The sequence below is a fragment of the Zonotrichia leucophrys genome, chromosome 12 (genome assembly GCF_028769735.1).
Source record: "Zonotrichia leucophrys gambelii isolate GWCS_2022_RI chromosome 12, RI_Zleu_2.0, whole genome shotgun sequence".
NCBI classification, from domain to species: Eukaryota; Metazoa; Chordata; class Aves; order Passeriformes; family Passerellidae; genus Zonotrichia; species Zonotrichia leucophrys.
In genome coordinates, this window is record NC_088182.1 from 9,874,735 (window position 1) to 9,886,474 (window position 11,740).

At 42.0% G+C, this 11,740-nt stretch overlaps 1 protein-coding gene across 4 annotated transcripts in view; it reads left to right on the forward strand.

Annotated features, from left to right (window-relative positions):
- The window catches only part of UROC1 (urocanate hydratase 1), a 36,173-nt gene extending 26,924 nt beyond the window's left edge, over positions 1-9,249 (forward strand). For 3 of the 4 annotated variants that reach the window (XM_064724315.1, XM_064724313.1, XM_064724314.1), the window contains 3 exons: positions 2,925-3,006; positions 8,122-8,221; positions 8,819-9,074. In XM_064724315.1, the coding sequence (XP_064580385.1) occupies positions 2,925-3,006; positions 8,122-8,221; positions 8,819-8,959 (323 nt within the window). In that variant the 3' untranslated portion in view covers positions 8,960-9,074. Of the gene's footprint in view, positions 1-2,924; positions 3,007-8,121; positions 8,222-8,818 lie in introns of all 4 variants that reach the window. The other variant, XM_064724312.1, reaches the window with a different exon arrangement.
- The last annotated feature ends 2,491 nt before the right edge of the window (positions 9,250-11,740 follow it).

Here is an 11,740-nt window from a genome sequence, read left to right on the forward strand (position 1 = left end):
CTGAGTGCAAATGGAGAGGAATCTCAGAGGACTGTATCTTCTGTTTGATTTTAATTTGGAATCTCACTATTTCAAACAGGTGATCTGATTACAGACTGATTTCCTTGGAATCCACAAACTCAAAATCAGGTCTATAATAATATTTTGCTGAAAGCAAAGAGGTTCACAGCTGTTTTCATTCCAGTGCTTGAGGACTCAAGAAAACAGTCTGGAGTTTCTGAAAGGAACTTTTCTGGTCATGAGGAAATATTGATAGTAAAGGCATAAGAATAAAATCCAGGCCTTGCTGCTCACTTAAAGTGTGACTATGGGCAAATAATGTAGATTTTCTCTACAAAAGGAGCTTTTTAAATCTGCACAAATGATCTGAGCCAACCAGACTCTGCTTTTCAGTTTGTGAATCCATCTTTTAGATAAATAAACCCAAGAAATATCAGGTTGGAGACCTAAAAATGGATAAAGCACTAAGCACTTTTTAATCCTAAATCTTCCTCAATTTTCCATCTATAAAGTGGAAATTAGGGTAATAGCTCTAGCCCCGTGGTGTTTCTCTATGTCAGGAGCTGACAATCACAAGGAGGTGTGAGATTGGAGGATCTGCTGCTGTAGAAGGAGAAATTATGATAGAGGAAGCTGAGCATATTGAATTACTTCCATTATGGGAATTCATAATAGAACTAAATTATGGCTCAATTTCAAGGAGGAAAGTTCCCTGTTAACTGGATTTCCTGGTGAAATGAGGCTTTTAACTGTGTCCATCAGTGCCACTTCAACACTTTCTGAGCATGTTGGCTAATTCTAATAGAGCAAATAGATGCCTTGAATAGTGCTTGTTTCTGACAAGCTGAGAGAAAATGGTGCAGCTGCACAAAGAACAGAAATTCAAAGTAATGTCTCCATCTTAGCAACATAAGTAATCATCAGGCAATGCCCTCTGAAGAGGGCAATAGAAACAAGGCTTGCTAAACCCCATTGCTTATCATGCTTTGTGGTTTTCTTTGCATTTTGTGATTTATGTGATTTATCTAAAGCCTGTTGGCCACTGATATCACTGGTCTTTAGAACCCAGCCTAAATCTGTTTTACCAGATGAGCCTCTGGAGGCAATAAAAGAACATCATAGTCATCCTCTCTCCTGTCTATCCTGTTCTAACACAACTTTTGAGCTGGTTCAGGTTAAATTTTGCTCCTCTTTAACACACAGGACATTTCCAGGATGTATGTTTGTCTCATTTTGTTTTAAATACCTCAGCCTGATGGGTCATTGCTGCTCTGCAAAGTGTATTTCAGCACAGACATTTGCAGCCAGTGACCTTTATCAAAGCCAAGGAGCAGCAACTTATTGCATTGTTAGTTCACTCCTTGTCCAAGCTCCACTCTTATCAGGCCAGTGGCTGAGGAGAAAATCTGTACATTATAGAAGATGGAGATTCAGATCTCTCCCATTCAATCTCGACAGCACTGTAATTATGATAATTGTGTTCTTAAAGTGACATAATGTCAGATAAAAGATGCCATAATGGGGCTTTTTAAAGGGTTTAACATAGATTAGCACTCAAGTAAACTCATTTTTCCATCAGGCACATAACTGTGGGTCTGCAGATGTGGATGGTGGAGATATCACTGTTTTGCTTATTTTTCCTGTTAAAAATATGGCAAAATATGTATAGAATCTTTCCTGAATTGAATCTGGATGTTTTCAGTAAATTTTACTCTTATTCTCTGTGTGCACCTCTTTCCACCTTTCTGGGTATATGTTTTAGCACAAATTGCAGTGAGTATTCAAAATTCTGGTGAACAATTCAGTGGAAACTATGCATTAATCAAATTGTATTTGTTTGCTAAACAAATACATATTTTATTTCTTTGGGGTTTATTCTAGACAAACCTTCTTAGTGGTTTCAGCTGTTCCTGCTCAGGGTAAAAGTCTGACATATTCAGAGAATTGGGGTGGATATAATTTTCATCCCAACTTTGTCCCCAAAATGCAACTCCTTAGCCTTAGGCTGCCTTTCTGCACAGGGCTGAAGTAACTCTGCCCTCCAATCTGAAAATATTTCAGACGTGTGAGAACTGCAAGGTGTGTAGTGTTCCAGGTGTCCTACCCATTTTGAATCCACACACATGGATGTGTCCAGCCTTTTCTTCCATGACAAGGTACCCCAAATGAGTGCATTCTACTTCTCTCCACCCTGAAGTATCTCAGAGCTGAAGAGTGTCAGGTCCTTCAGCTGCCTGTGTGGGAGCACAAATGCAGTAATCACCAGCACCCTCATAACCCACAGTGTAAAACTGGCATTTGTTGCCTCTAAAGTCAGGGCAGGGTGGGAGACAGATCTCTCTTGCCTGTTCCTCCCAGGACTGAGATGTTCAGTGTGTGTTGCATTCACATTTTCTGAAAAATCCCTTTGCCCAGGATTTTTCTCCTGGGAAGCTGAGAAGCCTCAGAGAAAAAGGAGAACAATAATTATCTCATTTGCTTCTCCTGTGTTTTGCTCCTTTGGAATGTGGTTGGAGATTGTTTACCCACAGGTGATTGTTTCATTGGATTCTGCTGTGAGTTGTTTTGACTCAATGGCCAACCAGTGCCAAGCTGTGTCGGGACTCTGGAGAGAGTCACGAGTTTTCATTATCTTTTTAGCATTCTGTGAGTATCCTTTCTGTATTCTTTAGCATAGTTTAGTATTCTTTAACATAGTATCATAAAATAATAAATTAGCCTTCAGAGAAGATGGAGTCAGATTCATCATTCCTTCCTGCCACAAGGGTCCCCACAAATACAAAATATCTGAGACAATCTGTGAGTAAAACTTGACTCCAACCCTGCTTTCCCAAGGTCCCAGTGGAGGTGTTGGTGGGAGGAGGAGAGCACAGCACAAAAATGAGTGTGGCCCATGGGCAGTAACCCCTTTGCTCTCCCCGCAGACATGGCAGTGCAGAACTTCGTGGGAGACGCGTTCAGAGGAGCCACCTGGGTCGCGCTGCACAACGGGGGCGGCGTTGGCTGGTGAGAGCTGGTTTGTGTTCCTAAGGCTGGGCTCTGAATCCTGCCCCTACTGCTCTGTGTGTGTGTGGGGAGGAGAGACAGGACTGCTGAGAAGATGTGTGGTACCAGAGGAGAACTCTGTGATGATGGGAAGGATGGGCTTGGAATCGAGGACTGAAAGGACAAATTATAAAGCCAAGTATGCTGTTGTATGGCTCTTTTTCTAATTAATGCTCATATGTCCAGGAAAAGGTTTATGAACACTGGCCACAGCACAATTTGAAGAACTTAATTTGATGGACAAGGATAGTCTGCTGTGGTCTTTTTTTCCAGCATTGTCTTCACACAGGCACAGTCAGAGTGCGAGTGGTTGGATTGCGTTCAGGTCTCCTCTCAAGCTGTATTTAAACCTGTGACCTTAGGGACCCCAATAGAAGTGCTCCTGTGCTGCAGTGCATGAGGGGTTCCTAAGACAAACCAGCTCAGGTGCCAGCAAACCCCCAGATTTTCTCTCCCTGCTTGTGCCCAGTAGCTTTAAAAACCACAGCCAAGTAAGGACTGAACTAAACACCTCCTTCACTTGACATGCAGAGCTAAGACAATTGCTTAGACTGAAAAGCAGAGTGAAAGAAATATTCTATATGGAGATGGAAACTAATCTCCATCTGCCACTGAAAGGCTGCCTGGGTTGGCAGAGCTGCAGGAAGTGGGAAAGCCTGGCCACAATGCAGTCTTTAGTTCTGATTTGTACTTTCCAGCATATTCCAGCCAAGCCTCTCCCATTTTATAGCCATGTCTTCATTTGGTGGTGTCAGCAGTCAAAAGAGGCACAACCTTCTGTTAAATACTGTGGTGAACCCTCATACTTCCCTCTTTCAAACAGTGCTGGAATATGCCAAAAACAGCAAGTCAAGGAACTTGTAGCAGATGTTATCCTCAGAGACATTTTATGATAATTGTTATTCATCTGGATGAGCTGAATCTAGAAAATATCCCTTCAGGTCAGCTGAAGAACTCCCTTGCTGCACTCTTAATTCCTTTGATTTCTGTGACATAAATACTGCATAGAAGGGTGCAAGAGAGCAAAACTGAACAATGGGAAAAGAAAGCTTTGAGGACTTAAGCACATGGAGTGAAGATTTGACTTTGCTGATTTCAGTGATGAGGACCCACAGCCATGATTTCATTCACAATTTCCATAATTCTGAATGGAAAACACATACCTGAATGTCTTTCTATTCTGGTCATCTCAGTTTGAGGCTCCAGAGGTAGCAGCAGACAAGTTCTGTCTTAATTTCCTCAGCTGAGTTTAACCTTTTAAAATATCTGCTTATGAAATACAAGCAAGGAAAATCACTTTTCAAAACATGTTGTGTCAAGTACTTGGGATATTTTTATGCTAATTATAATTATTATAATTGCTAAAATAATTGCTTATGCCACAAATGTTCTGTGCGTTGAGGATGCTTAATTCAAAGGATACAAATGATCCTCTTTCTTTCTGGTCTCTCTAAGGCAAATCCTTCCAGGACACTTTTAGCCCTCTCTGCCATTCAATGACAGCTTGGCTGAATGGTGAGACTGCCCTTAGCTCTAGGAAACTGGCCCTGACCACACTGCAGTTTCAGTTTACTGTTTCAGTTACTGTTTTAGTTGTCTTGTAACTGGAGTTACATAATTAAAAGAAACTTTGCCACAAGGCAGAGCAGATTTATGCTGTAATTTATGTAAAGCATCAGAAAATTAGTGTGTGGCTGTTCAATGAAATCAAAATATCTCTGGAAAAACAGGGTTTGGTTCTCCTTTTTGTCATTTCCTTTGGCTGCTTGGGGGCCGAACAGTACCTGCTTGCCTTGTTCTTGGAGCAGCACAGCCCTCTGTGATTAAATTGCTGTGCCTCAGTGCAGAATGCAGGGCCTGGAGATCAGGTGTGTGTCTGCAGAGCCTCCACAAGCTACCGTGCTGAGGCTCAGCTGTGGGGACCGTGTGCTGTCACTGAATGTCCTGGCCTGCAGAGCCCCAGAGCCAGGCCAGGCAGGGGCTCTGCTTGGCTCAACTCAGGTGGCACCACCTGCCAGGTGAAAGGGCTGCATTTGCCTTCTGAGGAGACACAGGAGTAATTTAAAGGTGGCAAAAGAAGGAAAACAATCCCCAGCCATAAAAAATTGCTTTCTTTGCCTGGAAAAGATAGATGCTTTTAAGTTTTTGACCTTGCTTTGCTTTTTCTCTGGAGCACTAAAAATCCACCTGACTTTGCTGTAAAGGAATCTCTGTGTCTTTGATAAACTCTTTTGGTCATCAACTGGTTTGGAAGTACATATATATATTTATAAAGAAAAACACATGTGACTAGAGTGAAATCCAGTTGTTATTGGCAAGGTTCTGCCCTGGGAATTCCGAAATGAGTGATTGCACTGTGTTTAGCTGCCAGTCCTTCCTAGCGAGGCTGGGCTTGCCTGGAACTGCTGGCAGATCTGCCGTGTCTTCCCTTTGAGACTGCACAAGTGCCCTTTACATGCTTTATTTTCTCTTACAGCCTTGTGGGACGAGCAGAAAAGGCAGGATTAATATTTATTTAGCTGGAATCTGCATCACATGTACTCTGAGAGAGACTTAAGATTAACATGGTCTTGGCTATAATTACAGCAAATGGTTGTTATTCATTTTTGCTGCCTGTTTGTTTGCAGCAGAATGTTTATTAGCACAGAGCCTGGATAACCTGTAGTAACAAAAAGGCAGAAGCAATTTCAGAATCCATCTGCACTGTTGACAGTGTGACATCTTGATTGTGAGAGAGGCCTTGTTTTCTTTGATCATCTTAGGAGGAGACATCTCGAAATTATAGGAGGTAGCTTAGGTCAAAATGCCACATGTTTCTTTAATTACCTGAAAATGTGACCCAATGCTAATGAAGGCAGAGAGAAGTTTTTCTAGAAAATCCGTCATAACAAACATTGGCATTTAATGTAGCAGTGGTTTCAGGCAGTAGAACAGATCCTGGTGAGTAATTCTGTTTTGCACTGGAGTAATTCCATGGAAATTGATGGAAAGGATTTAAATGTACCTTTTTAAAGATAAATTTAAAAATTTAAATTTACATTTTTAAAGTGCAAGTAGATCAGATGCTCCTTGTTCATGCTTAAGCTTCACAGGATGATCTTTGGGATTCTGTGGACAGAGAGAATTTTTGCCACTGAAGGAACATCATCTTTCTCTATGGAATACCTTGATAAAACACTGGTCCAGAGGTTTCTGTGGCTTTGGACTCTGACAGTAAAGAGCAGTGCTCTGTTCTTTGGCCTCTGTACACAGGAGCAGCAGAGTATGGTGGATCAACTGGCCCTGGCACAATTACATTTGTTGTCATCCAGTCTGGTCCCCTCTTTTGGAGAGGACAGTAACAACATGAGCTATTCAAAAAGTAGAATTTGCAAGAAATACAGATGTTTGGCTGTTTGTACTCATAGCCAGATGAAACTACAAGCAGAGCTAGTGAAAGACTTGACACAGTGCAAACATCCTGGGAATTAAATTTCAGGCTGAAAAGAGTTGACAGTGTCAATCAAAAAGAATAATTTTATTTTGAAGAGTCAGATCTTACAATATTCAAACATCTCAGTTGAAAATATGATTTTGTTTCAAATTTTCCAGTTAAAAAACCTAATTCATTCAGTGATGTTCTGCTGTGAGAACTGTCACTTTCAAGACAACTCTGCCTTTCACGGAAAATGCATTTGTAATAGTGACATATCTGATAATGGAAAAGTGAAGAGAATTCAGAGAATGAATTTGATGTGATGATGATGAGAGCAAGGAACTCAGGGCTCCAGATGAGCTCTGTGATTGGGTCCTACTTAACACACAAGTACTGCATGTGAGTAGTGGTAGAAATGCAATTAACATCACATGAGTAACAACATTCCATTGAAACTCAGAAAATGTGAGCTCTAGTTTCAGGAATTAGATCTCAGGTTTGTGAGGCTCTAGTTTAGCCTCAATTCCCTATTTCCTCAGAAGCTCAAGTTACTGCTAGAAAATACACATTAAGAAGCAATTCCTTCCTGGACTGGAAGACTCTTAACTCCTATCTGATTAATGGGGATGTCTGATGTTGTTCTATGTAAATTTTGTAAACTTATATTAACTATAAAACTCAGAGGACAAAATCCTGCCTCCAGGGATTTCCATTAATGTCTCATACTGTGTACTGCTGTATGATGTGCCCTGTCCCTCAGGTATTGCTGATGCTGAGCACCAATGCCAGAACTCTCACAGATTTGCAGCAAGATTAATCTCCCAGCTGCATCCACCACTATTCACCATATGCCATGGAATGGGAGCTGAGCAGGCCAGATTCTGAAGTCAGACAAGATGTTTTGCTCTACGTGTTTTCCCTGTCCTTTAAAACCAGACTGTTATTTCTCCCAAGAATAATCTGTTCATTTAAACATATTTCTGTTCTTCTCCTGCCAATAAGTCTGCTTCCTGAAAAGTTGGCACTGAATGTCTTTAAACATCTCTGTATCTCATACAAAATGAATGATGGTTTTGGAAATGATTGAGGCAGATGTGCATTAAGTGGTGGTTAACACTTTTTTAATAAAATGCTTATGCTCTGTCATTTGTCCCAAGAGAATATAAATAGATCCATCTGCCTGCTGCTGTAAGCACACTGTCACCCTCACGATCCTGGCTAGATGTAGTGCAGCAAACATGAGGAGCTGAACCTTTAAAAACACCCTGAGACAGGTAAATCTCTGGCCCATCAGACCTGTTAATCTTTCTCCACCTGATTTTATAGCCAGTACAAGTGCAGGACTCAGGAGATACAGAGCAAGCTGAATTTTTGATATCCCTGCTCGGAGCAGATCCTGACTCCCAGCTGGGTGTTACAAGAAAGGTGGACTAGGTTTGCTGCAGGTCAGGAAATTAGGCCTTTGCCTGCTAAACACTCCTTTTCTTTTATCATAAGTATAAAACATCACTGATAGTCTCTTATTCAGAATAATTTCTGTATTCTCATCCTTCTTCTTGCAGTACAAAAAATGCTGTAAATTTTTTCCTGAAAAAAATTCTGTAAATTTCATGGTATTGGTTTGAATTATTTTTATTTGATTCTCTTACAATTTTTTTTAGGGGTGAAGTGATCAATGGGGGATTTGGCCTGGTTTTGGATGGGTCCAAGGAAGCTGAAGAACGAGCTAAGATGATGCTCAGCTGGGATGTTTCCAATGGAGTAAGCAAAACTCATATATATATATATATATATATATATACACACACACTAATATTTTGTTTTTGGGGGGGAATTGTGCTTGTACACAGATCAAAACACAGTTTTGCTGATGGAAAACGAGTTTATGATTTCTCTGGCTGTTGGTAGAATTTCATCCTTACATGCTGGCAGAGAATTTGGCTCTTTGATGTCATCGTTGAAAATGCACTGAAGTGACATTTTCCTTTTAAAATATTTATCCCACTACAAAAGCATTGACTGCTTAAAATGATACTGTTATCCAAAGCTAGTTCTAGTTTTACAGGGCTGGGATGGAGTGCACAATTGTTTTTGGTGAGGGAATTTTGTAAGTTTACAAGGTACCTGGCTCTGCCAGTGTTTATCTCTCCAATGTTATGCATGGAAAAGTACCACATCCACCCAAATACTACTCATAAAAATGAAGTATTACAAAAATTACTTGCAAAATCAGAAGGGAAATTAAAACCTGGCAGAGGGTTGAAGTATTTATTGTCATGAGTTGGGTGCCAGTTTTTGCAGAAACATGTGGCAAGAGGAAAGTCTGATTTTTGCACCCTCCGTTCTGCTGTCTGACAGGTCGCCAGGCGCTGCTGGTCGGGCAATGCCTTTGCTTATGAAACCATCTGCCAGGCCATGAAGGAAAACGGCTCCCTGAGGGTGACCCTCCCTCACCAGGTGCTGGATGAGAACATCCTGGAGCAAGCCCTGAAGCTTTAGTGGTACTCCAAGTGCAGTGGTGCTCCTGCAGATATATTTGATGTTGATTCCTTGATGGCTTGTTTTGCTCTCTGGCCAAATGATAAAAGCCTTGCAAATGTCTGTTCCGTGTGAGTTTTTTTTCCTCTCTAACTTATTAATGGGACAAATCTGTTTGTGACAGGTCTACCAGGAACAGTCTTTTCACTGACACATTTGGAGAAATGTTTGCAGTAACTGTTCATGATGGGAAAAGAATGGGATTTTTTTTTTCCCTAAAAATTAAATGGGGAAAGAATTCCTCAACAACAAAACAATCACTTATTCCTGATAATATATAAATTAATGTGTGTACAAAAGTAATTCTTAGCTGTCCTGTCTCATGCTCAGCCTGGTCCTTGCACAGCACATGGGCTCCATTCTGACACACACAGTGGCAGCAGTCCCATCCCCTGTGGACTTGCTCTGGAATGTCCCTCAGCCTCCTGGCACTGTGTCCATCACCTCCTGGAATGGAAAGGGGTGTTACATGCACAAACCTGCCTGTGCTGCTGCCACTGTGAATCTCAGGACTTTGAGTTTCAATGAGATTCAGGACTGTGAAACTCCAGCCCTGCTGGAGCCCCTGGTACCCACAGGTGAGCACTCTGCAGTTCTGCACTGCCTCTGCTGCTGAGAAATGGAAGAGTTTATTTTGAATCACGAGTTCTTCACTCTGTTCACGTACTGTGTCTCTCTCCAGATGAACAGTGAGAGTCTGGCATCTGCTTGAAACTGAGCCTTCTGTGAGGTGCAATCTGCACTTGGTAGGAATTGCTTTACATTATGGAAAAAACCTGCCCCCATTGCCAGTCCATATGATTGAGATGGGAGCAGTTGTCAGGCAGATTTGACAGCCTTTGCTTTGACATATGTTATGCATTACCTTATTAATAATCACAGTGGACTAGGTCCAAAGTTAGTGTATTGATATTATGTGAAACCATTCATCTTCATAGCCCAAAAACTCTGCTGGCTCTTGCTTTGTCAAGAGGAACAACCAGAAAATACACTGGCTTTTCTTGCACCAAAGACTTTAGAGCTGTTCCATAGACTTATCTTACTCTGAGTTGAAAATGCCCCATAGACAAGGTGTTGAAGAAACATTTATCACAAATTCTTCAGCTTTATATTATTCTATACTGAGGTACCTGCCAGCATGTTCATCTTTACATTCCAGGCACAAAAGGAACTTTATTTTTGTCCTAGTAGCCTTATTGCCCAGAGGACATAACCTCACCAGTATAGCCATGATTAATGTCTCCCTGGGAGTTTATAACTGTGCTGCCTGTAGGGACACACAGAACCCATAGGGATGAGTGCTATAAACAGCTACAAGTTGAAATTCAGATTATGAAATCTGTTAATGAGGCAGCATGAGTTAAGGCAAAATGGGCTACAGGGAGGCAGTGAACTGGTGAGCAGTTGGTGTTATCTGTGACTATTCACTGGAGTTTATTTCAGTGATGTGGTGCATAGTTATATGTGTATGTTTAAATCTACTTTGGTCTTTTAACTGCAAATCTCAAGCATTTAACAAATGTGAACAGGCTGGGGTTTACAATACCTTTGAGAGGGCACAAGGAAACATTAACCTGTTGCTGTCAGGGGTGAAATAGCAGGGAAACAGAAACCATAAACAACCCCAGTGCATAGTTCCCTTTCTGAGCCCTGCTGAGCCTTGATTTATCTGTCCTCTACTTGTGTGCAGAGAAGCTCACACTGTGAATAGGCTGTTGCTGTGGGGGGGGGCTGATGTCATTTTTAGGTAGCTGACCTCACTGTTGGACAAAGCTAATTGAGGGAAAAGTTTCAAACCCATCCATCTGTAGGCATTGCATTGGATCTGATCTGGGCAGGGGCTGCACAATCAGTGAATTTCCACAGTGCACTGAAGCCTCAACCTTGCCAGACTGAACCATCCTTCCTATGAATCTCAGCACCTTAACTTTGCTAAAATCCAGACACTTACCCTGACAATCTGCATGGTTGCAGATGGAGGAAAGAGCTTGCTGACAGGATTTACATCCTTCAGCCAGGGATGCACCTTTGTGTGAAGCAATAAACTTGGGTGCAGACCCATCTCTTCCTAGGAACCTGAAGAAGGTACTACAAAGACCTCCACAGGCAGATTGGGATGGCTGGGGCTGCCGAGGACAGAGAAAACCCAAACCCAGTGGAGCTTTGGGTGTGCCCACAGCTGCAGCTTCCCTGGAGCTGAGTGTGTCTGGCCCTAGTCCACCGGGCTGCAGGAGGTTCGATGCTCAGAGAGGAGGAATTATCTGAGCAGGAGAAGGATCACAGCACCATCTGCTGGGACTGCTCGACAGTCCCATGGCAGCAGGGGGCTAGTAAATAGCAAATACAGGATTTTACATTTTCCTTAAGTGTTGGAGAGCCATAAGGCAGCTGAACGTTCTCCCAGAGAAAGTTTTGCCCCAGAATAAATTTTAAAAATTATATACGCCTTAGCTGAATTTGTAGGATTTTTTTTTTCTTTGGTGATGTTCTATCTTGGGTGATGCTGTGCCATGGTCATGCTTGAACAGTGACTGCATTGCCCAGGGCTGGCCTGTAGTGCTGTTTCTATATTTGCACTCATGGTGTGCAGGGTGTTTTGCTGAAGAATTTCCCTCTCCCTGAGCGGGAATTTCCCTCTCCCTGAGCGTGGCTGCACCCTGAGCACACACAATCCTACCCCTCTATTTGTGAGGCCACATCTAGGATGCTGTGTCCAGTTCTGGGCTCCTCAGTATGAGAAAG